The sequence below is a fragment of the Hermetia illucens genome, chromosome 5, assembly GCF_905115235.1.
Source record: "Hermetia illucens chromosome 5, iHerIll2.2.curated.20191125, whole genome shotgun sequence".
NCBI lineage: Eukaryota > Metazoa > Arthropoda > Insecta > Diptera > Stratiomyidae > Hermetia > Hermetia illucens.
The window spans coordinates 85,222,050-85,248,735 of NC_051853.1; the positions used below are offsets into that span (position 1 = coordinate 85,222,050).

At 42.9% G+C, this 26,686-nt stretch overlaps 2 protein-coding genes across 2 annotated transcripts in view; one reads left to right on the top strand and one right to left on the bottom strand.

The window, feature by feature from the left end:
• LOC119657480 overlaps positions 1–26,686 on the top strand; it is a 589,953-nt gene that overhangs the window by 330,837 nt on the left and 232,430 nt on the right. The gene's annotated exons all lie outside the window — the stretch shown is intronic.
• LOC119658148 lies at positions 2,000–7,726 on the bottom strand. Its single transcript, XM_038065416.1, has one exon. The coding sequence runs from the start codon at positions 7,724–7,726 to the stop codon at positions 2,000–2,002; it is 5,727 nt and encodes a 1,908-aa protein (XP_037921344.1).

Below are 26,686 nucleotides of genomic sequence, written 5' to 3' on the forward strand. Positions count from 1 at the left end.
CCGGCCATTCCAAATCGCCTCTAATTGAGATAAGGCGCTCTGGAAAGTGTTCCCTCAAAACAGCCATCGATGCTCTTGAAGTGTGTGCTGTTGCACCGTCTTGTTGGAACCAAGTGTCCCCAAAATCCAAATTTTCTAGCCGTGGAAAAAAAAAATTCTGTAGCATGTTTACATACCGGTCCGAATTCACTGTCACTGTAACCTCATTTTTCTCAAAAAACCAGGGACCAATAATTCCAGCTGAGGAAATTGCACACCACACTGTGACTTTGGGTGAATGCAAAGGCTTTTGATGCAATTCTCGAGGGTTGGTGTCAGCCCAGTAGCGCATGTTTTGTTTGTTAACCGGCCCACACAAATGAAAATGGGCTTCATCGCTAAAAAAAACAATAGCACCCTCGGGAACGACATCAAGAAGAAGCTCACACGCATTCATCCGAGAATTGAAGTCACGTTCTGAAAGTTCCTGCACTATCGCCATCTTATAGGGATGAAAATGAAGATCATCACGAAGAATTCTTCTCACAGAACGATCGGATAGTCCAAGGGCAGATGTGTGTTTGCGCGCAGAACGCCGTGGCGATCGCAACATTGACGCTCTCACTGCTTCAATGTTCTCAGGTGATCTAACGGGCCGAGGGACTCCAGTTCTTCCTTTTGTCGCACTTGCAGTTTGTCTGAATGTAGTGAGCCATGTAACAATTGATTTGCCGTCTGGGACGGGAGCCAACGGGGCTAAATTAAAGCGATTCCGAAATGCACACTGTGTTGCAATAAACGAACATCCGCTTGAAAAGTAAACCTCAACGGCAAAGGCACGCTCCTCACTATTCCACCGCATGATGGCGACTGAACCGTGTCGGGACAAAACTTTACAGTATCCCCTCTTGAACGAGACCACTAGCGCTGTATATTCTAGATTTACCGAACTGCCTTAAGTGCCATGGATCTTCGGACGATCTACAATTGGAGAATCTACCTCGACAGGAAGACCTGAAGGAGGGAATTGGCCATTTTGCAGCACTTTTTTAAATTAGGCATACTTTTTTGAACAAAGTTCAGTATTCAGATTGCGAATCATTGCCCATAAGGAGAATTGCTTGAAACTATGTGGAATTTAAGGACTCCCCATACAACTAAAGGTAATTTTCTCGTTCCGAATATAGTCATGTGGTGAAAAGTCTTATTTAGGACTTTATGAAACAGCTCTTATCAGTTACCTCGCTAATGAAGTAGAACAGGGAGGAATTTAACTCAAACTTAGAGAAACTAGATTCATTTTCACTCAACTTAACTATCCAACTGAAAATTCTGAAAACAAAGTCATGGTGATGCGCCTATTCAAAATCCAGGGCGCCGATTGTAGGCATCAACAGTTGCTTGAAATACAGGAGCCAGGGCCAGCTGCTGCTTCGTTGCCAGTCATTCATTCTCAGTAGTAATAGCATTTACAATTGTCTTAATCCTGATAGGTCCACTCGGTGATACACCGGGTGAGTCTCTCTTCTTGATCAAGTGAAACACCTGCTCAAGTCAAAACCAAGTAAAGTTCGTTTTCAAGTCTGTCTGTATGTTCATTGGGTGAAACACCGAATGAGTCTGTCTTTTCTTAATTGGGTGAAACACCGAATCAAGTTCAGTCCAGTAGAGTATATTTCCAAATCTTCGAAGTCTCCAGCAGCCTCACTGGAGAAGAATAAAAGGCTTAGTTCTTCGGGACTTGAAAATACACTAAATTCTTTATTAATTGTTCTCGCTTAAATAGGTACAAAAGTGCTTACTCGCTAATATCAAAAGTGTACAAAAATGCTTACTTGCTATGAGAAAAATTACAAATTGCTTACATGCTAAATATGCGTGCATGCGGAAAATATTCACCTTGGCTATGCAAATATTTTTTGCATGCACCGGATGCGCGTGCAGACGGTTTTTTTTACTGCAGCCTGAACATCCTCCCCTCCGTTGAGCGTTAGGTCAACCGTTATTCTGGATCAATCGTTCACAGTAGCAGGTTTACAGGGGAATGCGAAATTCTCTTCTTCTTCGCTCTTGAACATCGAGTTGCTTCTGAGTTTTGCGTGCAGGTATCTATAATCCGTTCCTTTGATGGAGCTGGGGGTTTTTCCTGCGAGGAGTCTTCGGTGTCGTTCGGTTCTACCGGTAACGGTGCTAAGTTATGAATTGCTCTCTGTAGGACTCCTGACGATGTTTTGATCTCTGCTATTCTTATTAGACCATCTCGACCTTTTATCCCCTTTATGATTCGCCCCAATCTCCACTGCAGAACGGGAATATTGTCTTCTTTGATAGCCACCAGCATTCCAGGTTTTACGTTTTCGCAGCTCTGTTTCCATTTTTGACGCTGTTGCAGTTCCGACAAATATTCGCTTGACCATCTTTGCCAGAATCTATTCTTTATGTCGTTGATTTCCTTCCATCTTTGCGGTAAATTTGCCTTTACTGCTTGGGCGTGTACATCAACTGGGTTCGTTAGTGGTTCCCCAATTAAGAAATGGCCTGGAGTTAATGCCGTTAGGTCTCTGGCCTCGGATGATAGAGGTGTCAGTGGCCTTGAATTCAAAATAGCCTCGACTTCGATTATTAAAGTTGCCATTTCTTCATACGTAAGTTTTGCTGGGGACGTGTTTCTGATTAAAAAGTGTTTGGCAGATTTTACTGCCGCCTCCCACAGGCCACCGAAATGAGGCGATCTTGGTGGAATAAAATGAAAATCAATACCCTTGGGTGTGCAAAAATTGATCAGTTGTTCTTGGGATTGTTCCCCGTATATGCTTTCGTTTAATTCTCCTAGTTGATTTTTGGCGCCCACAAAGTTAGTTGCATTGTCGCAATATAGATTTCGACAATGTCCTCTACGCCCAATGAAACGTTTCAGCGCATTGATGAAGGCTTCTGTCGTTAGATTCGTCACTAGTTCCAGGTGCACCGCCTTTGTTGCAAAGCAACAAAAAACAGCAAGGTACGCCTTTTGCGGACGATTGCCTCTCCCCTTAAAGTGAATCCATAGAGGGCCGGCGAAGTCGATACCAGTATTCATGAATGGTCTGGCTGGTTGTACTCGATGGGCGGGCAGGTTTCCCATGAGCTGCGTCATGAGTTTTGGTTTCGCCCTTGCGCATTTCATACAGCTCTGCACGATAGATCTGATGGCTGCTTTGCCCTTGATAGGCCAAAATCGTTGTCTCGCTATTGCCAATAAGGCTTGTGGTCCGGCGTGAAGATGCTTATGATGCAGATCATTTAAAATCAATCGAGTTACGTAATGGCCGTAAGGAAGAACGATCGGGTGTTTGGTATCATAAGTTAAATTTGAAGCTTCAAGCCGACCGCCGACTCTCAAAAGTCCGAATTCGTCTAAGAATGGATGCAGACTGCTCAATGGATCGCTGTTGTTTAATTGCTTGTTACATGTTAGTTGCTGCATAGATTCTCGATACACATCCAATTGAGCTTCCTTTACTATTACTCGCAAGGCTTCCTCCATTTCGCTTGCAGTTAAGAGCGATTTTCCTCGTTCCTTGTGGTTCGTTGTTCGTGCATTCCTAACGAACCGTAGCACATGTGCCATTATGCGTTGCAGTCGTTGAAAAGAGTTTTGATGGTCGATTTGATTGATAAGGGAGATTGAGTCCTTCACCATGGCCAATACCATTTTTGAACGTTTTTTCTCCAAGGTGGTATCTACACTATGAAACCTTTCCGGCCAGCACTCTTCAGTCCCATGAAGAAATATAGGCCCATAGAACCAGAGGGCATAATTCTGCAGTTTTCCTGGAGCGACACCTCTCGATACCAAATCTGCTGGATTCTCCTTCGAATGTATGTGCCTCCATTGTTTGGGTGAGGATTTTTGTTGTATAGCAGCGACTCGATTAGCCACGAACGTATAAAATGACGATGCTTCTGCATTGATCCAATTTAGGACAATTTCGGAGTCGGTCCAGTAAAAGCAATTATAGTCTGGAATTTCTATGTCCCGTTTAAGCCGATGAACGAGTTCAGCTGCTAGCCTTGCTGCACACAATTCCAATCTTGGTAGGGTCACTCGTTTTAATGGTGCCACCTTCGACTTTGCACATAAAAGACGAACTGTGCGAACCCCATCTGACTGAATAGCTCGTAAATATACCGCTGCACCATACGCCTTTTCCGAAGCGTCCGAAAAGACATGTAACTGTATTTTTTCAGGTACCTTCCCTCCAAATATGTGACGAGGTACCTTAATTTGATTCAGCCCCTGCAAGTCATTATAATATCTTGACCATTCCGCCTGTAGTTCTAAAGGAATTTCTTCATCCCAACCCATTTTGAGACTCCACAGCCTTTGAAGGAAGATTTTAGCAGTAACTGTAACTGGTGCCATCAATCCTAGCGGATCGAACAGATGAGCGATATCGGATAGCGCTGATCTCTTTGTTACTTTCTTAGATTCCGTGTATGGGCATCTAATTTGAAATTCATCTGTCTTAGGAGTCCAAACTAATCCGAGTGTCTTCACGTTTTCCTCCCCTTCTTGGGTTATGTCCAGTTGGAGTGCCTGATCTTCAACAGGAATGTTGTTTAAAAGATTCTTGTTGTTTGCACACCACTTTCGAAGCTTAAAGCCGGCTGATTGCAAGATTGTGCGAAGTTGATGTTGCGTCTCAATAGCTTCTGTCAAGGTGTTTGCACCTGACATCACATCGTCCATATAAAAATCCCGTCTTAATGCAGTCGAACCGGATGGGTATTTGTGCGTTGTCTGTGATGACAATTCTTGTAGGCATTTGGTGGCTAGATATGGTGCAGAGGAAGTACCATATGTGACCGTGTTCAGCTGATAACATCTTATAGGTTCATTAGGCTCATTTCGCCATAGAATTAGTTGAAATCTCTTGTCTTCCTCCGACACCTGGACTTGTCGATACATCTTTTCGATGTCAGCAGTAAAAACAAAGCAAGGCAGCCGAAATCGTACAAGAATGGTAAATAATTCGGATTGGATGGTAGGGCCTGTAGCAAGTACATCGTTCAAACTGTATCCAGAAGAGGTTTCCGAAGAGGCGTCAAAAACTACTCTAAGTTTAGTGGTGGTGCTCTCTGGCTTCAGAACGCTATGATGGGGAAGAAAATAATGAAGACTCGGAATACTTCCTTCATCTATTTCTGTCATATGCCCCAGTTGCTTGTATTCGTCCATAAATTCATTGTACTGTTTGCGTAGTTCTGGGTTTCGTGCTAATCTCCATTCTAATTTGAAAAGTCGCCTCTCCGCATTGCCCCTAGATTTGCCGAGTTTTGCTGGATCCACCTTGAAAGGCAGTTTCACAATGAAACGTCCATTGTTCGTTCGTTTCATGGTTTGAGCAAAATGATTTTCACACTTTATTTCTTGTGTTGTCATCGCAAGGTTCTCTGTAGATTCTGGTTCCTCCAGTTTCCAAAAACGCTCTATCTGCTCGCTGAGTTTGGAATCATCGGTGTTGAGGATGCCGCATGTAACCTCTTTCTGATAGGATGTTGCAACCCTTCCAGCAATTATCCAACCAAAGACCGTGTTTTGCAGCAGTGGCAGGTTCCTTGATAGCCGCATTTGCCCTGTAGCTAATAGTTCGTAATAGATGTCAGCTCCGAGAAGTAGATCAATACGCCCTTCCCGGTCAAAATGAGGATCGGCAAGCTGAATGTTGCCGGGTATGGCCCAATTCCTTGAATTCAGACCTTGCGATGGTTGAGAGGATGTTATATGTGGTAAAACTATAGCGTCTATCTTCCGTGCAAACGTAGTGATTCTTGATTGCAATGACAATGTTACCTTCTGTTGCGATTGTTGCGACGCTCCGCCCAGACCACGAATGTGTATATGGTAACTAGTTGGTTGTAGTCCCAGCTTTCTCACAGCCGTTTCTGTAATTATGTTTATTTGGGAGCCACTATCCAGCAGAGCTCTCATTTCTATCGACTTGCCCTTTTGGTTTGTCACCTTGATGAGTGCAGTAGCTAATAGAACAAAAGGTCCCTCTGATGCTGATATTCCCGTTGATAATGCAATAGAATGGTTGACATTTGTAGAACCCTTGTCCTTTACAATACTTGATACTTGACCTTGCTTGGTGGCGTTGGCTGTTGTTTGAATTGCGGTGATAGAGGGCGTTGTTTTGTCTTGATTGTTGGCGTCCATATGTAGTAGAGTGTTGTGCTTCTTTCCACATTTAAGACAACTTCCTGCGCTGCATTGTGCACTTCGATGTCCTTCCCGTAGGCAGTTCAAACATAGCCTCAGCTGCTTGATTTTGGCTACTCGATCCCAGATGGACAATTGTTTAAAGGCTTCACATGTGTAGATTCGATGGCTTCCCTTGCAGTTTTTGCACTGTAAAGATTGACTGTCCTTGGTGGATATTAAAGCCGAGGTTCGGTTTGTAGGTTTGCTTTGAGTCGTACTCCTCTTGTCGCTACACAAGGCCTCTAAAGACTGAAAGCGTCTTTCCAAAAACGCGAGAAATGCATCAACCGGCTGCAGTTCTCGTGGTGAAGTCAAAGTTTGTTCGTATAAGGCGTGCGTAACCTTGTCTAACTTTTTCAGTAAAATATGTAATAAAATGGGATCCCAACTAGCTATATTGATATTAAAGTTCTTGAGTCCTGCTAGACATTCCTTCGTAATGTCATGAAGTTTTTTCAAAGCACTGGGGGAATCCGAAGTAATCATCGGCTGTTGTGTGAGCCTATCCAATAGCGTGGCTACCCTCAATCGTTGATTGCTGTAGCGGTTTGTTAGCGTTGTCCATGCAATGTCATAATTTTCGTCAGTGATGGGCAGATGACGTATAAGTCGCTCTGCTTCACCCTTTAGATTGGTCTTCAAATACCACATTTTCTGAGCATTTCCCAATTGCTGCTCGTGGATCATCTGGCGGAATAAGTCGTGGAAGGATTGCCATTGTGCATAATCGCCGTCAAAGGCAGGAATTGTCACGTGTGGCAAGTTGATGCTTGGAAAGGCCCTTGTAGCGGTAGCTATGCTAGGCTCTAGCTTTGAACGGCATTCAGCGAGAAATATTAAAGTGTCTTGAATTCGCTCTTCGAGGTTGAGAAAATTCTCCTCGTTGTAACCTAACTCATTTGGATCGCTGGAATATTGCCATATATTCTGATGGCCTTGACGCAACTCTTCCCAGTACTTTGATAAAGTAGCTGTCTTCAATTCGTAGTATGATTTGGGTTGTGCCTGTTCAACTGTGTCGATGCCGCTAATAATGTTTTCCACAGCCCGTATCCTTGATTGCTGTTGCCTTATTAGTACCACGACATCGCTGGGAAGCTCGTTCTGAGCATTGTTTGCTGCCGTGGCGGCCTTTGTATCTAAAGCACCCGTGGCTGATTTACCCAAATCGATATTCAACTTGGACGTGCCTTCCAAACCCTGAAGGCGTTCCGCAATGTCCTCCCTGTACTTGGTGTACTCGCGCTGCATTGAAGAGAAATATTGTTTCTCGAAATATGGATGAGCTGGAAGATAATGCGCTAACTCTTCAAGCTCTTCATTTCTCTCCGAAAAGGCTGTCCAGAGATTTTCCAATTGTTCCAATCTCGTCGTGAGATATTCCCTTGTCTTACGAGCTACCGAATCTTTCCGGTAGTTACTCAAAAGACGCTGAATCTCCTGGCCCGTCACATCTTGTTGTTGAGTAAGATTATTAACTTTCTCAAGTATCGCCTCCATGGTTGGCTAAGATAATTCCACAAAGTTATTAACTAGCCTCGTGTCCTTTTAATGTTGTGATCGGCCGATCACGTCGGGGTCACCAAAAAATGTCTCAATCCTGATAGGTCCACTCGGTGATACACCGGGTGAGTCTCTCTTCTTGATCAAGTGAAACACCTGCTCAAGTCAAAACCAAGTAAAGTTCGTTTTCAAGTCTGTCTGTATGTTCATTGGGTGAAACACCGAATGAGTCTGTCTTTTCTTAATTGGGTGAAACACCGAATCAAGTTCAGTCCAGTAGAGTATATTTCCAAATCTTCGAAGTCTCCAGCAGCCTCACTGGAGAAGAATAAAAGGCTTAGTTCTTCGGGACTTGAAAATACACTAAATTCTTTATTAATTGTTCTCGCTTAAATAGGTACAAAAGTGCTTACTCGCTAATATCAAAAGTGTACAAAAATGCTTACTTGCTATGAGAAAAATTACAAATTGCTTACATGCTAAATATGCGTGCATGCGGAAAATATTCACCTTGGCTATGCAAATATTTTTTGCATGCACCGGATGCGCGTGCAGACGGTTTTTTTTACTGCAGCCTGAACAACAATTATTCGCTTCTCTACTCAACGGAGTTCTTGATAAACTTTTGCTAGCGTCGGCGTTTTTGCTGGATTACCAGGTGTGCAGCATTCTTCCGTTCCATTGTTAGCTTACATTCATTGCTTAACCAGTCGCCAGGGTACTCAGATGATACGACGGAGGTTTGGAGCGTTTGAGTAACAGCGGAGTTCATTTTCCATGTTCTACTCCCATATAGCAATACAGAAAGAACACTAGTACAGAAAAGTCTCAACTTGATTTGCGTGTTGATATACCTGCACTTTCACATTTTAGGTAAGGTAGCGAAAACAAATCTAGCGCTGTTTATGCATCGGGCAGCATCCAGTTCGGTGCCCTCGTCGGCAGAACACTTCGTGGATATGCAAATTGATCGACGCCTTCAATGCTTTTCCTACTAATGCAGATGGAGAGTGTGCGATGGCCGTCAGGCTGAGAACCTTGATTTTATTGGTGTTTGCCTTCAGTCCGACTTTACTTGCCTCTATTTCCAAATTCAGAGAGCAAAAAGATGTCATCAGTGTGGTCGAAGTGTTTGAGGAAAGATGTCATCGTCCATTGAATTGTTCCACGTCCTTCTGCCAAAGCAGCCTGAAGAACGTTACCGAAAACAAGAAGAAATAATATCGGCGAGAAGATGCATCCCTGGTCGACTCCACTTTGAAGTTCAACATACCCTGTCGTTTTGATAATTGCTATTAGTTTCTTCGGAATGTCCATCCTGCGTAGAGCGCGCCAGATATACTCCCTGTTTACGCTATCGAGAGCTCCATATATAAAGCGAAGATCTAAACTCCCTGGGCGGTTGCAGAATGATCCAACGGAGTTGATATGGTCAATGCAGGAAGATCCAGAGCGGAAACTGGCTCGGTAACTATGGAAGAATTGTCGAACGAAACACAGAAGCGAAAGTAAGCGACCAAATCTATTGATGATCGTAAAGTAGTCGATTTAGTGGCCAATACGGTGTCGGCCGGTTGACACCCAACTGATCTTACTGCATGCGCTGTGCTCGAACAATGTGCCATCAATGATGAGGACCAAGACCGTGTTTCTCCATCACATGTCCGAACAAGGTGTTGTCATAGCTCTAGTCAAGTATCTCGTGAACTGAGAGGAATTACTCGTACAAAGCATTCTCTACTATACCGGAAGTCTCTGTTGGTGCATAACATTGTATAATTGTGATGCTTCTACCTGGACCGAAATCTTGCAGTCAGTAGTCTGTAGAAAACTAGCTTCCAGGGTGCCTTGCGGTAGCCGTCTGGAAAAAACCGTCACCGGTTTTGCGTGTGCTACGACCTAATAGAGTTCATCAGCATATTGCCGCAACAGGAAGAAGAGTACTTTGCAGAGTCCCATCATCTTATTTTGCTAAAGCCCAGAATTTCCACGTTATATCGTTGGAATTCCCGCTTGAGCTAGAGAAAACGAGCGTTCTGGGAATTGTCGACACCGTTGTCGAGGAGCGTGCGCACATTGCAAGAACCAATCATATTCCGCATGTGATCTATTTGATTGAAATTGGCCTCCTCTGGAGAGGGCCATGTTTTTTATTTTGTGGACCGCTTTTCACATACCTCAGGTAGTTGTAACCACTACTTCGTGCGACAGTTCTAGTTGAATACTTCGCAGTCCGTTGCCATTGGTAATCTCATGCAGCCGACGTATCACCTTTATGCGGACTCCAGGCCTACTTGATGGTAAAATCTCTAAGTATGGTTGTGATATTATACCTGGGATAGACTTGGAGGGTTGGTTCTACTGCTTTGTAGCAGGTGTCTTTGTCTGACTATGAAGTGTGCTAATATTTTGAAATTCACCTTCTAAACGCAAAGTCCCTAGCTGTTCGCTTATGCCGATAACAGCAAGTTCCAGTTCTTTGCTGACTGGGAAACCTTCTCCGAATACATGGTTTATTGGATGGCCGCTATAATATATGCAGATCTTCTCTAGTTCCTTGCAACACATATCTTTTAACGCTGTAATATCAGCCTTATATTTGGGGGAGAGTATCGGCTAGCTGCTTGGTATTTCCATGAGAAAAGGCGTTATGTGATCGTCCGTTTCATTACCGGCTCCGTCAAACGCTCCTTTCTTGGCTCTGTATCTGTAATGTTCCGTCTAGAGTTGTCAGCACTACCTAAACCCCAGCATAGAGGACCAGTTAATAAAATTTGTCCTATTTTTAGACACGGTGGACTCGAAAGATATCTCCTAGCGTTCGCAAGTGGAGGAAGAAATAGCATTTTTGGTGGAACTGCTGGTGTTTCCCAGGTTTTATGCTCCTTCATCCGAACCATACAACTCCGAGAAAAGATACCTTTTGTTGTTTTGATGTAAAGAAAATTAGTTAGGGTGGATGAAGTGGGTGAAGTGAAAATTCGCTCATCATCGTCGGCACCCAAAAAAGAAATTTCAACATTACGTTACAATATTGCTCCAACAATACGCTTCTAAAAAGCAGAAAAAAAATTACAATTTGAATAAAAGTAATGAACGGAAAATTCCTAAGCGACGTCGAGAAGTGCGGCGTTAAAAATTCCGACGTCGAAACAACCTCGACCCTGGAGGATATGCAGAAGGAGCAGCAAGTTCCTCCTCTCTAATCCCGTTAGAGAGTTGTGCGGATATCCATCTTTAAGGGGTTATGGCCTTCTTTCATATAATAACAGTAACGTTTGATTTTGAGTTCTATCCCCGCAGAAGGGAAAAGCGGTAATGTTCTTTGAAAATGCGTTGATAAATTGCCGCGATCGACCCTCGACCATTGCAAAAATATATTATGCAGGAAGGTAGAAAACCATCTACTATTGAACTCGAATTGCTGCCCTCCTGTGAAACGCCATCTAAAATTTAATTTCTCTCTTCACCATAATGACCAGGTGCCCAGAGTGCTTCCACCGTATTGAATCTATAAATAGAGTTTAATTGGTTTCTGTATTCCTGAACAATTTTTGAAGTGATCAAAGGACTGCTCAACGCTCAACGCTTGCTTATCGCTGCAGAATGTCTGTGCATACCTTTCACCCGCTCATCAATCACCCATATTGTCGCCGTTAGAATTGCATACAATTCAGCCTGAAAGATCGTTGCATATTGTCCAAAAGCAAAATCTCACTTTTCGTTTTTATTCGAGAGGTAGACTTCTGAACCAGAATCCTGTTCTTTTGTAAGTCATCGGTATAGAAAACTTCTATATATCCTGCCACGCATTCTTCCGGGATTCCCCAGTTTTCTTTGCGGCTTGTGATGACCTTTGCGGATGGCTTGGATTCGACACTTGTTTAATCCAAACTCCATCCGAATAACACGGCTGAACATGTCCATTATTCACAGCAGGCTTCTAAGATGGTCGTCTATACGAGCATACAGCTTGATATCATCTGAGTACATCAAGTGTGACAGTTCGCTATCGAAAGTCTTGGCATAATCGATATAGCAACTAAAGAGGTTTCTTTGGCCTCTAGTTGGTTGTCCTACAACTATCGAGTCGATAATGAGTTGCTCTTTGCAACCCATTGACCGAACTCGCAGCCTATCTGCTCCTCGGACAGAATGTTGTTGGTCTCGAGGTTCGCATTAACCCTTCCACTAATAATGAACGTGATAAATTTGTAGAGGGTTGGTAAGCAAGTAATTGGTCTTGCGTCTGCGGAGTCCTGCACCTTGTTCTTCTTAGGGGTGGGATAAGGTAGGTAATCCCCACAGGGAGAAAGGGTGGAAATTCCTCCAGCCGACTCATGACCTGATTTATGCTGTGTGCCAACCGACTTCCGTAGCAGGAGCGGATAATGAAGAGGTTCATTTCTTCAGCCCACTTCATCCGCTGCCTACGCGAACCTGCTGTAGTGGTCGCCACAGATTGTGCCAAAACAGCTGCAGCAGATGGAGCAATTCTCCTGGTCTTCGTAGCGCCTAGACGTCGAACCGCCCCACGACTAGCGGTTTCGACGCCATGCTGTCCACTACGGGAGCCTCACCCAGTCTCCGAAGCTCAAATTTCTCCTTCTTAGTAGATCGATTTGCACCTAACTGCCAGGCGTAGGAATAGCTTCCTTAGTGAGTAAGACTGCACTTACCTCACCTACTCCCTGAGAAGCTACGGTGCGTACAGCCATTCAGACTGAAGCTATACATCCCTCTTCCTTTCACAACCGCGCTTGGGACCAGCTATTATTATTATTATTGGTGAAACCCTATAACCTCCCTTGCACATCGCTACGATGACAAGCTTATTAATGATACGAGAATAGTCCCTTTTCGAGACACCACAACCTTTCGACGGAGGATGATCGTCACGATTTTTCTACGGCATCAGAAGGGGATGACCTTTCTCTTCGTTCCATATACTATACTTTCTCCCTTCCATTCCCACGGTTGGGGCTGGCAAATCAAACTTTACCATGATGATATCAAATTGCCCTATTTCATGGGCTACATGTTTTTAAGGGGAGAGCGACTGATACGATCTTCAACGAGGTTTTAGAGAGAGGAGTTCTCGCTTCAGATTAATATTCTCCTTTCCCTGCAGAGATGGGGTTCAAATCCAGTCACAAAGGCGCACGGAATCTCATTGTGCACCTTTTTGGAGGGGGGACGAGGTAAATAAGTGGCCCGGTACCAATGTGGTTAATGTATTGGTGTGTTGGTATGCCGATGTCAACTAGATGATTTTCTTGTGTGTCTCTTGTCTCGATCCTATTCCAGCAAGAAACGGATGCCTCCAAAAGATTGATCTTGCATGCATTTAACATACCCACTTGCTTCGTACCTCCTAGGAGAGCAAACATGGATCAATTGTCGAGAATGTTGTTTGCGTGTTTGCCTTCACTAGCTTCCCATAGAAGAATTTTGAAGTGCCTGATGCCATTAAGATCTATCACTGTTAATCCGAATGAATTTTTGAGGAAGCTTTGCCTTTGCTTCTCAGTTGTGCAATGTTTATTGTTGGGATAGATGCTGTCAAGTGTTCGCAGCAACTCTCAGCCATTTGCCAGCAACCACGTGGGCGCACACCAATGCACTCCATCACATACACGGCACTAACACCAACCCTTATGCGCGGTATTTTTGCCGCGCAACTCCCAGCGTGGTCGAAGGTGTGCAATGATTTTCTGTCACCATAAAATTTGAAATAACGCGCTGGTAGTTGAATCTCTTGTATATAGTCTTCTTAGGTTCAAGGTAAACGTATCTTCCCCTTTTTCCTACATACCCTCTCTGTCTCTGAAAATTCAAGGTCTGTAAATCTTTCAATTCCTTTAATGTCTACGAACAAATCGTATCTGAAATCGTATCGGATTTCTATCTAAAAAGTAGGTCGCATTGCTTAAATATAGCACGAATTAACATAATACGTTGTACAAGTGTGAATACATATGCGGATTTGAGAACAATCGATAAAGTGCTGTAGATGTAACAATCTACATTTCTCCCTCTTTTTACCCAGCCGTTGATAGAATAATCAATCAACCGCAGCATCTTAACGGCTGATGTAGAACGTCACGCAACATTCCACCCCATTTTCATTTTTTTCACCATTTAACCAGCGCAGGGGCGGCCGTTCCAGCTAGAACAATATTCTAAATGAAATACAAGGCCATACGTCTTCCACGGATAAATTATACACTGTCTGCCTGTCTGCGCCAATACAATTCATCACGCGAATTGACACAATTTCAACATTGTTCAATGTATTCAAGCACATCTGCATATTCTGGAATTTTATTGGAAAATTGTAATCGAATTGTTAACGAGTAGTAATCCAATAAAGTATACAGAGAAGATGCGACCCTAAAATCTCCAATCTTGTGCGGGTGGATAGATATACACACGCCTGATTGCATATTTTAATAAATTCCAGCAAAAATTCCCTGAACGTGGCTGTCATTGATAGAAAAGCTCATTCTCGGAATTGATTTTCCTCCAGAAAATGTAAAAGCGAAATGAATGGAGGATTCTTTCTATGCATTTCGCTTAATTAGAAAATGTTGACCTAAAAATCAATCAAGGCCGCTTTCAAACCTGTTCGTGGAAAACTGTTGCCAATAATTAATCTGGAAAAAAATTGTCTCCACCACCACGTGAACACAATTTCATGTCGAGGAAATCTTTTGACTAGACATAGATACAAAACGAAAAAAATTTGAATAGGCGATCCTTAAGCTGCTGAGTTACTTACACGTAGATTGTCCAGACACAAATATTGGAATTGAATGGGAAATGCGGGAAGCGGCGATTGAAGTTTTGTGTCTAACTTTCTCCATTTATCAAACGCATTGTTGGAAAAATTGAAAACTCAACATATACAAATGCCACGTGCCACTCAATCTCCATTTAATGGGTCCGTTTTTTGCAAATATTAGGAAGTGCTTCCTCCCGAACTATGACTTTATTTGCCTATAAAGAAATGGGAGTTAAATATTTGTTTGCTTTAAGCCTCAAAATTTTTTTAACGAACCCATTCTCAGAAACTACCCAACCGAAGAATCTGAAAATCAGGGGGCTGCCACTATATGGTACCTAGGCTCCGAAATACCCTTCATACCGATACCTGTTCAAATAAAGTTAATAATAGTACATTACTATAATTTTTAGTAATTGACAGGAACTTAAAGGGGGTTAAGCTCACCCTAGAATCACAAAATATTGTAACAATGTAGGCTACAGCATAGAGCATGATCTTGCCAAATTTGGTGAAAATTGCACTATTACTAACAAAGTTATACTAGGTCAAACTGTTGCTTCTCTGCAAATTCAAGACTATGAATGTCAATATCACTTGAAAGTGGAAATTTCCACATAATATATGCATATTTTACGTGCTACATACTAATGGGACAACTGCACACTCAAACCTCTTTATAAAAGAAATACACAAAACCTTTCATACCTGAAGCGTCTAGCTTCCGGCTTCCCGACTTGTTTAAAATATGTGTGGAATTTTAGCTCTTCACACATCTCGTCATCAGCAAATTAAAGGTGGTTAAAGTGGATGGGGGGAGCAACCTTCTTAAAGTGATGGATTCCATGTAGTTTTTCACTAGCTTCAAAATTAACTACACAGGCAACAGCCTCCAAATATATTTTGGTTGTCCGGTCACTCAAAGTCAGTCTAGTCACAACTTTCGCATTCTGAACACCCCAAAGTAAAGCAGGTCTGATATTATGTACATACATGTACATATGTGCATAATAAATACATTAAATTTATTAGAAAGGCTTTCCATTAAATATTTGTCGACTTATCCGCTACTCCTAATAATTCCCCCATATGTAACGAACTACTCGTTCTCGAACTAACGTTGTGGATTTTATACCTGCCAACCACCATTTCATGAGAAAAAAATCTAATGATAAAGGATATATACTTGATGATGTGTGTATGTGTAGGGTGGGAAAGAGTTTCTACCCTTAGGTTCAATTAAGGTTTGAGATTTTTATTTTGAAAGTGACTATTGTCAAGTCACTACATCCTAAACGAACTGTTGTGCTCCTTTACTGGTTATAGTATACCTTCAAGCTACAGTAAGTTGTTTAAGCCTGTAATCTGTAATAAATTTAGTATGTTCTCTTCTTCCAATTGATTTAACCTGCAATCTAGTATTCAGTGCTCCTTCAGGTGTCTCAACTTACTTTGCAAAAGTTCTGGACACCGTCCCAGAACATGTGTGGAGGTTTTATCACTCTCTTCAGTGAGTCTAGAGACAGTGTTCGTAGATATTCCTAGCTTCCCTAGATGATAGGTTAGCCTGCTAGAGTTTGGAGGCTCCTCTTAGTGAGGATTAAACAATCTTTCGAACACTTGAGTTCTTATCCCCCTATGAGCACCCTGGACTGTTCCATTCATGATAAGTTCGCACAGTATAGTTCCCCTAACCGTGCTTCTTTGCCTTTTAGCATTGTCGTTATGACCCCCTTTCTAGATCCGTAGAACAGCTTTGGGACGTATAGCTGTGTCAATGCCCCTTTCTTAGTCAGCTCGTCCGCTGACTCAGTGCCCTCCAACCTCTAAATATAACCTGGAGCCCAGAGTATCCATTCTGTTAAGACATTTCTATACTAGTTTGAAATTCACTGGTAAGACATGAGAGCCCTGTGCTCCTATAGTTCCTTTCGAGACCCAAGGAGGCATATTCATTTATGGCGTATATTTGCTCGCTGCTGGAATATGCTCGTATGCTTCCCCATTGGTTCAAAGTGCATTTTCTATTGATGACCCCCTTGACTATACTTGTATGTGCAGATGGAGCGGAGTCAATCCCAGAAAGACCTCTAGGGATGCCGTCGGGCAGATTCTCATTACCCCTCTGCACACACAAGCCAGTCTTTGAAGTTTGTGTAACTCCCCCTTGTTGTTCTAAGCTCCGCTCTTTCGGCTCATATTACCGCCGTATAGGCTTTACTATTTCAGTGTAAATCCTGTGCAGCATTTTCAGGGTACATCCATTTTTTTCCTTGTTGTGGTCCTATAAACCATCAGAACTTTCCGAGCTTCCCGTCATATTTTTTCATCATGTCTTCCAAAATAGCTTTTGGCCATCCACCTGTTTCCAGCTTAATTTCGCTCCTTATGTGCCCTCTCACCTATAGATAAGTCACACTGGTGTCTCATGTAGACGTCCGTTCTCCTGAAATATATCATTAATTGTTGATTCCGATTATCCTGTAATTCCAGATTGTTGACCACGCCATTCAGAGTGCCCCCTAGAGTTGTGTCTGTTACCTGGTGGGAGCCTGGCGTGTTCCCTACTTTATTTATAACTAAGGATGAATTCAAGAAGGTACTCACCTCTTCGAGTGATGTCGCTGCTTCCCCAGATCTCATGGTGGCATTGGCATCGCATCCGAGAAGAAGTGGTAGCGCATTCCTCTTGCAAAACATTGCCAGTCTAACGATTAACTAAAGAGCGTTACGGATTTTGTCTCTGTATTCTGATGCCATGACTGTTTTTCAAGTTTCTCCCCTAGCTTCCATTAAAACGTAGAGAACCACGAGGTCGCCAATAAGGCATATATATTTTAAGTTTCTTTTGAGAATGATGCAAGTTCTTGAGTTTTCACAAGAGGATCCAAAAATTACCTCCATGCTTCCTCCTTGCAGACCGCAAGCCTGCCCCCGGTACGAACTGGGTTCTTGAGCTGACGTTATCCCTATGTTATCTTTGGAACTAGCACTTGCAGTTACTGCAGATACAGCCTTCGCATGGTGGGCTATTTCAGCGCTGGCCATTGCCCCCATTAGTGCTTGGAGTTCTTCTCCAGTGTCGGAGTATTATCCTCCTCCTTCGACATTGCACCTCTTTGCCTTTCGCAGTCCAACTTGAGCCGATCGTAAGAAGTTTGTCTTTGCCTACCTCTTCGCTTTCAGAAACTCTTCATAACTGTGTGTGAAGTTATGTTTTAATGTTTTGAGTTAGGCGTAGAAGCTTTACCGTCTCAAAAGTTGCGGATTTGGGATGGTAGATATTTACCACATCTACCTCTGGCATATCATCCCCAGCACATGTTGACAGTTCCGTTCACATCCGTTTACATTCTGGCAATTTCGGGACATAGTTCTAAGTCAGCCCGCCGTGTTCTCCGTAGCGCACTCTACGAGTATAATACCTGGTCGAAAGAGTATACCGATGAAAAGGAGCTCTTTATTGCACCCGACGCAATATGCTGCTTCGGCAATACTTTCGGTAGTACGCCAGTCGACTGCTCTTTACCGCATTAGCATAGCTGTCGGTAAGTCTCCTAGCTCTTACCTTCATCCTCCTAGGGATTTCCCCTCTCTTGGGCTTGGGTTTAAGTTTCTTAGGAGCATCCCCATCTTGCGGATTGATCTCCGCTCATTCTCGTTTTCTTGGCTCTTATTCTGAAGGCTTAGGTTGGATTGCTCTGCGTTTTCCTAAATGCCTCCTGAGGTTTGAGACCTTTCTTCAGATAGGACAGGTACCATTTAGCACCTGCACCACGGCAGCTTTCCTTCTTCGTAACGTCTGGTATGCTGACCTCAGACGTATCCCTGCTCGTGCCTGCCTTTTGAGACGAGACCTTTGTTGGTTGCGCTCTTAGCAGTAGGCCAGAGAAACCTGGCTCTCGGTGTTGGCGAGATGTACTCTGCTTGATGCTTTACTAAGGGTAAGCTCAAAGTGGGGATTGAATCTTAAGGGATAAGTTATATTTTTGCTTTATTTATTTTAATACTCTAAGTCTGGTATTATACGCAGAGTTCGCACAAGTAACTCTTAATTTCATTAGCTTCGCCAGGTTAGAAATTAAACGAACCGCCGCTGTCAGGGATCGGGACGTCAGCCATGTAGATGTGGCAAAGTGTTATTATCTACGAAGAAACTAATTACACTTCTAGCCAACGGGATAGGGAGTCCAAAATCTGTTTGTTTAAATATGAGCCCGTTTACTCACGCGGAATCAAAGGCCTTTTGAAGATCTAACGCTCACTACGTCATCAAGGTAGCTTAGTGCGCTCTGTATTCCAAGCTTGGCCCAGATCCCAAATTGGTGGTTCGAGATGATCCTTTTCACATCAGAGTCAATCGCAATATGCTGACTTGTAGGAAAATGCACTGTTATGGAATTCTTCAAAAGTTTGCAGGATTAGTGTACTTAGACAATGCGGGCAATTGATACTTTATAATTTGTATTGACTTTAGTTGCATTTTTATGGAAGCCAGGCTTGAGATTTCTGTGTCAAATCTGTTGACTGGTTCATGATTTGCAGGGAAATTTATTGTACAGAATCCATACACTTAACGAGCTTTGTGTTTTTACGTCTAGCAGTATTGATGGCACCTGTAGCTAAAATTATAGCCCATTTGTCAAGTTTTACTTGGTTTTTAAAAATTCAGTTTTCGTTTTGAATCTGACTTGAATTTATCCCAGTTGGGTGAAATTTTTGACGATAGCTCTTGTAATGTGAGTTTGACTTCTGTAGACAACAGGTCTTGCGGGTATTTCGAATAACATCATTGGAAGCTGCTTTAAAGGGGGTTGGTTGTCCCGGATGATATTATATCAGGCGAATATTACATTTGACCTACTTTTTAGTCGAATCTACGAAACGTAGTGGCAATCTGCTTTGAAAGTGCCTACCAAGTCTTCGACCCTGGTATGTATAGCGTACGACACCAGGAACGAGGTCAATGCAAATATATTTAATACACTAAGTTCACTACGAGTTTTATTACGACGAATGGCCGTTGTTCATTAGTTTGGGCCGAAGCAATAGCTTCGACCTAATCTCTGTAGCCCAGTTATTTACTTTGCAGAACTTGGACCAATAGAACCGCGGTTCTAGGAAGTATATTCCTCGCTACTTGCACATACGATACAACCGGTTGAGTTAACTTTTTTGAAACATTGCTAACCAAAGATGTTAGCTCTGGTGCCTTCATTATTTTGGTTTTTTGGTTCTGGCAGCTTCCTTTCTGGCAACCATATATTTGCATGCCAGGCATCCACGGCAGTTCACAAGATCTTTTAATTATTTCAAATTATTTAATCTCTAGAAACACTGCAAGATTACATCTAGATAAACTCCTGGATCTTGTTAAATATTGTTGGTCAGTTGAAACTTAACTGGTCCTATGGCAGCTTTTGATTTTGAACGATGCACTTCCAATAGGGAGGGAGAGGAAACTGCAGAAAGCCCCACATATGTCTTCTTTTTCTTCTGGTCCTTTAGCTTCGGTCAGAAGCGGGGTCCAGTCTTCTTGATCGGTTGCATAATTTCATCTAGATGTAGTCGCAAGACTTTCAAAACGTCAAAAAGGTGAACGAGCTTTTCCCTTTTAATCGTCTTTTACAACTAGCAGGGAATACTTTTCCACGAGCCTCGCAGTCGTGGCATCAACTTCCGGATTTGGTAGTAAATTAGCCCATTTATTAATTTATTTGACCTTGATTTTGAAACGCCTTGTTGTTACATGGTCAGGCGTTATCTCTTCCCTCCTCCTCTCCCAGAAAAGCTTGAGATCGTCTCTATAGTGGAATTTACAGCATAGCACACGAATTTTCGATTTTGAAAATGATTAAATGATTGTGTCCATTTTCCTTCGTATTTAAGATTCTTATGCCAATTTTTCGCCGAGGTCTAGCCGTTCGTTATCTCTAAAAGTCCGAGCCCGAAACTAGCGCTCCATCTAAGGCGGGGTCTGCAACAAGTTTTTACTCTGCCGTAGATATACTCTTTTCAGGCCGGACCAACCTCATCCATACGGGTTAAGGGACCCCCCCTCCGCGCAACCTATAGAACAGGATTTTTTTCTACATCCAGAGGTTCATGTTACCGTTCCTAAATTTCGTCATTATCTAGGCCAGCCTCCTAAGATCTTAAGCATCTTAAGATACGTGTAATATAATTAAACTTGTATAAAGTATCTTCCCATTTAATAAGCTCGCATCTTTTCCACCTAGATAGCGATAAAAATACTCTGCTTTCTTTATGTTAGAACATATGCCATGATATCATCTTTGAAGAAGTGTTTGTCATTGAATTCACCCCGCGATTCTCCATTTCCAAAAGTGGTCCATAGAGATTTCCATGAAAAGTCTGAATCTCCCGCTTTTAATATGCTCGGACCAACGAAAACTTTTTATATTCAGTATATTCCTTCCATCCTGAACTATCGTGATTCTCAATAATTCTCCACATTAAAATCCACGTCGCCTTTTAAGTCGTTTTTCTCTAACCCGAAATCCGCAATCAACTAAATCAGTGGCCCAATGGACTGTACTATCGTTAGCTTAAGTAAATAATTGTTAGGCCATTGTGGAAAATTGCTGTAATATTTTATGTTCCAGGCCATTGATCAGCTACGTATCTCCTTCAGTATTAAAAGAGTGTTCTCCGTAATATGACAATTGAACAGAATGCTAAAATATTGGATAGGTCTCTTCGAATGGGACGTTTTTGTCTGCTGAGGATTATTTTAGCTTGGCAGCAAGTGACCTCATTTTGAAGATTTGATTCGTATTCGTCCATTTGTTTTGGCGAATTGTAAATCCGGAATATTTTGAGAGGATTTCAACTAGTGTTATCATGTAAGAATGTAATTGCCTGAATTATATAATAATAATCGTTGGCGCAACAATCCATATTGGATCAGGGTCTTGAAGTGTGTTAGAGCACTTCATTCAAGACCGAAAGGGTACACTACAGTATACTGTAGGAGGCAATATGGTCAGCATTGCGCTCGCCCGAGATTATTACCCTGATTTGCCTCAGCTTCACAGCTAAATCGACACTGCCACCAGTGAGATTTGCACCGCGACCTTCCTTACGATAGCCTTGTGCTCTAACCACTCAGCTATCCGCATAAAAGTTATAATCCCGCAGCGTTAACTACCGCAAGTAAAATATATTAAAATAGCGGATGGCTCAAGTGGTTAGAGCGCTGGGCTGCCGTAGCGGAAGGTCGCGGTTCAAATCTCACTGGGGCACTCCTTCGTGGAGTATAGCGCATCTACACAGTTTTTTTACCTTTCATTTTCGATTGTTCCGTTTCAATATCACCACACTTAATGCTGGCCAAGGGATAAGCTCTAATATAAGCTAACAGCAGCGAAGACACTATTTCTATTTCCATAACACTGGTGGCTAGAGGTTTTGAACCTAAATCCCTCACAGCTTCTATAGATTTTCTAAAACTCTCGCACAGTCTGGTTCGAACTATGGGCATATCTTCAATAACCTAACACCGATCACCATCACGAAGACCTCTCTATTTCTTTTGAGGAGCTGGAATCATCGAAGTCTAAGTGCTCGCCACTTACAAAGTGCTGGAGTTAAGTGAAGTCTAGCATGAACCAAAATGTTGGCATCTCGGGAAAGTACTTTGTTTTATATTTCCCCGGGGCAGAACGGACTACTTCATTCCGGATAACTTCGCCGCGTATAGTTCTCTAAAACTTTTTCTTCTTTTTTGAGTGTCATGGTTATGAACCTCTTCTCGATTTCAGAAGAAGTCCATAGACCTACCTGCAATCTATGTGCCAAGCGTATAAAATCTATCATACCTATCTCTACACACATACACACATAAATATCTAAAGTTCACCTGTTGATTTGACTACCTTGATAGCTGCTTGCCTGTTCATAGAACTGTAACGTTCTGTACGGTATCGTTGCTTTGGAGGTATTTCTATTGAAGGAGGTCGAAATTAAAAGGATACGGTTACGCCAGGTAGCAGCAGTGTGCGGCACACACTAAAAACAACCTCACCCTTTCACCCATTTACCCGCGGGAGCAATGTCAAGATATACTTTGCGGTGAAGGACTTCGATCTATCCCAGCACGTTTAATTCACTCTATTACTTCGAGTATTTTGATTCGTGGATACTGCCGTGTTTACTGCATTCCGATTCACCTCTGACCCCAGCATGTCCTCTACTCGGTTGCGGGGCCTGATTGCTACATTGAAAGCGTCTTTCAGCTTTTTTCTCTCCTCCATGAACTTCGGGCGATGGAACGTCAACTGGAACAACCAAGTGGATCATTCCAGCGATTATGCACACAGACCCAGCCCCCATTGGATCATAGCGACAAGAATTATTGTTACTATTAACAGTTCGTCCCTTACTATGCTCAACACTAGCAGTGATAGGACTCCACCCTGTCCACAATCTTAGGTTACATTCATAGCATTAAAGTTCGTACTGTTAAGTTTCTGTTGTCTAGAATTTTGCCCATCCAGGAAGCCAAGGTATCTTCAACTTCTTTGCGGAAAAGGGCATTCTGTATTTCTGCTTGCCATATTCATAGCTATCGAATGATGCTAGAGGGCATGGTTTTACAACCAGATATCGTCTACGTGCTAAGTGCGAGTTGATACACTTAATATATAATATTTAGATGACACCAAGCTGTATGCTGGTAGTGACGACCACCTTAGCCACTTTAGAAATAGTGGATATGTTCAGCGATAATATTCGGATGGAATTTGGATTAGACAAGCGTCGAACAAACAAGTGTCCACAAACGTCATCACGAGCCGCATGCCGGACATAGCATTGGTGATGTCCACATCCAAGATATGACCGAGACAGACTTGTACAAATACCTAGGAATTCTGTAGAGAACTCATGCTCGAGTTGGTGATCTGACGGATGCCCTGCTGTTCTGCTTCCTGCAACGTGTCACGCTAGTGTTGAAATAGCATCTCTCGGGGAAAAATAAGCGCACTGAATGTGTACGCTATTCCGTCATTGGCTTATGCATTCGGAATATTGCCGTGGGTTAGAGCACTTCCTTCAAGACCGTAACGATATACTACTGGATTACAGTGTCATGTAGAAGAAAATGTGGTCAACAGTGCGCTGGCCTGTGATTATTACTCTGATTTGACTCAGATACTCATTCACAGCTGAATCAGCTGGTATCCGACATCAAGCCACCAGTGGCATTTGAACGACAGCCCAACGCTTCAACTACTTAAGCTATGCAGGCACAATACACATCCATGATCATCATGCTAGTGCTCTAGACTGACCTTTGCTAACTGCAAGAAGATACCGGAACAGATACAAAGAAATAGTTGTCTTAGTATTACTGGTGCATTGCATACTATGTTGAGCGCGGCATTCCAAGCTGTGCTAAATCTATCGAGCCGGGCCCCTCCCCTCCCCTCACCCTTCATCCATTTCGAAATGTAACAGAAAGAAGCTAGTGATATATACAGGCATGATACCATTAGCGTGTGGAAAAACAACCAATCATTCGATGTTACGTTCATTTTCAAATATCTTGATAAAAATCTGTACTCAAAAGTGAAGAATTTCCTGGGATTAAAGACCCAATTAATCGGATCAGTCATCTAAGACGGATCGCCATTACGGGTTGTATCCGAAAATCCGATTATAGCACTGATCCGGACTCTCGAAAAAAAGCGACCATATTCCCCGCGGAGACATATGCCATTTAATTGGCACGACTAATTGCAACATTAGAATCTGTAAACTATAGTCTGTTTAGTCGACTAGCATTATCAGGACTAAATAGCAGCACCATGTCAAGCCATCGGTTACTTCTGCAACTTAGCCGACTAAACGAAACACCCCTGATGTGGCAATCGTTGGTAATGAGGTGGTTGACAGACTGGCATGCCCAGGGGTTCCGTAATGGATACCAGCGGAGCCAGCATTCGGTATCCAGCCACAGTTCTATCCGCAATGAAGGATGAAACTGCAAGGACACACTCCAAAATGAAAAGTTTTCATTTCTGCCAGCAAACTAAAATCTTTGTTAAAGAACCCCGGGCCTCAAAAGTGTCATTTTTGTGGTCTCGTAAGAAGTGGGACAAGAAAAATCTAGTAGTGTTTTTGTCGGGACACGACTTCTTAAACTACTAGATAGAGACATTTGAAGTGACTCAGTTATGTGTAACCACTGTAAGGGAGCGAATGAGGCAGACCTACCGTGTTTCCTCAGACGTCAGTAGAAGATACCTCGGTAAGGCTTTTTTCGACAACCAATCTATCCAATCTGTTCTCAGACAAGCCGAACGAATGTTCCAGACGGGAAGCGATTCTATAGGCAATTCTTGTGGAATGACGGAAGTTGTGGCACCCCCAACCAAGCTAAACTAAAGTATTAATTTTGGTTCTGGTCTTCACGGCAAGCAGGCTCCGATGCCTCAGTACCTGACTTCACTCTTCCCAAGTGTCTTCACTTGGATTATAAGTATGGACCTTCGCCTCCATTTAATTCACTCGTTTGTGTGGATCCAGGATCCCACTTGTTTGTCGTTGTTTCTTTTATTGATGTTGGACTCATGTAAATCCCATCAGTAGAACGGTCTCATGGTAGTACAATAAGGTCAGGAGGCGACCATAAATAAAGACCAAGCTATCCATTATTTGGTTCTCTCCATCTGGAGCCAAGAACAGATTCCGCGAGAGTGCAAAAAACTGTGATATGTCCTATCCACAAAAATCGTGAAAACTTTACAATTGGCCACTTTGTAGGGCCTATAAAATTTCCACCAAAATGCTACAGTAAAGAATTAGACTGTACATTGGTGAGGCGATTGGTGAATACTAAAGAGGTTTTCAGCCTCGGAGAGCAATAATTGACCATCAAATATTCATTCACTTCAAGCAGGCTTATAACAGTATTAACCGAAAAATACCGTACGAAGTAATGCTTGACTTGGGAATTCCAGCAAAACTGGTAAGCTTTACCAGAATGGCAATGTGCCCCACAGCAGCGCAGATCAGATTCAACAATAACCTGACAGATGCGTTTGAGACAAACGTCGGATTAAAGCAAGGACATGGGCGGGCACGTCTACCGTTCAATCTGACTCTGGGGTTCCCTGTCGACACAAAAAGCATGCGGGCGACATAAACATCATGGCGTTATCATTCACATTAGCAAAGGAAATTTTTAAAAACCTCGACAAAACAGCAAACGAAGTTGGTCTATGTATGAATTGTATATATACAAAATATATAAATATCATTGCCATTTAGGCCTTCTTTTGGGGCAGCACGTCAACCGCACATACGCACCACGACCTCCCAAGACACCAAAACTCCTTCTACACTGTTCTGCGGCGAATGTCATTGGGGCGACCTACTCGTCGGCCATCTTGGGAAAATGGATTCCACTGCATGGCATAGTCCGCAATGCAATTGCCGCCCCTTCTTAATGTCTGACCCATCCACGGCCACTTCTGCCTTCCGATCACATTGTGCAAGGGTGCTAGGGCTGTGCGCCGACCAAGTTTTCCATTTGTGATAGTATCAGCGTACTCCGATGATGTAACGCAGACAGATGTTCACGAAGGCTTGGGGTCTTCGAGTGATAGAGGGGATCACTTTCCATGTGCTACTTTCACCACACAGCCTGGACTTAACCTTGGTGGTGAAATAACTGTATTTCCAGATTTAGGCAATGTAGCGAAAGCGGGTTTAGTGCTGTTAATGCATCATGAAATTTCCAGTTTGGCGCCACCGTTAGCAGAACCAACGTTTTCTAGATATATAAATTGATCAACGCCTTTGATGCTCTGTTCATTAATGCAGATAAGGAAAGTATGATGACCATCAGACTGAGAATTTGGTTTTGTTGGTATTTATTCTCAGTCCAACTTTACCTGCGTTCTTTGATACGTTCCAGGATCACTTTAACTATTATCCTCGCAAAGGCAGGGAGCATGCAGATCCCCTCCATTTGTCACAATCAAAACGAGTTATAACGAATTTCCTTTTGTGGCGGCACAGACTAAGCTGAACTTCCCGGGGCACCGCTCAGTGTCGGAGTTCGAGCGCGTCACCCATGCCATCACCATTCTGTTCCCTTCTGTTCATCGATCCGCTTGCACAATTCTGTAGTCAGCCATTTCTTA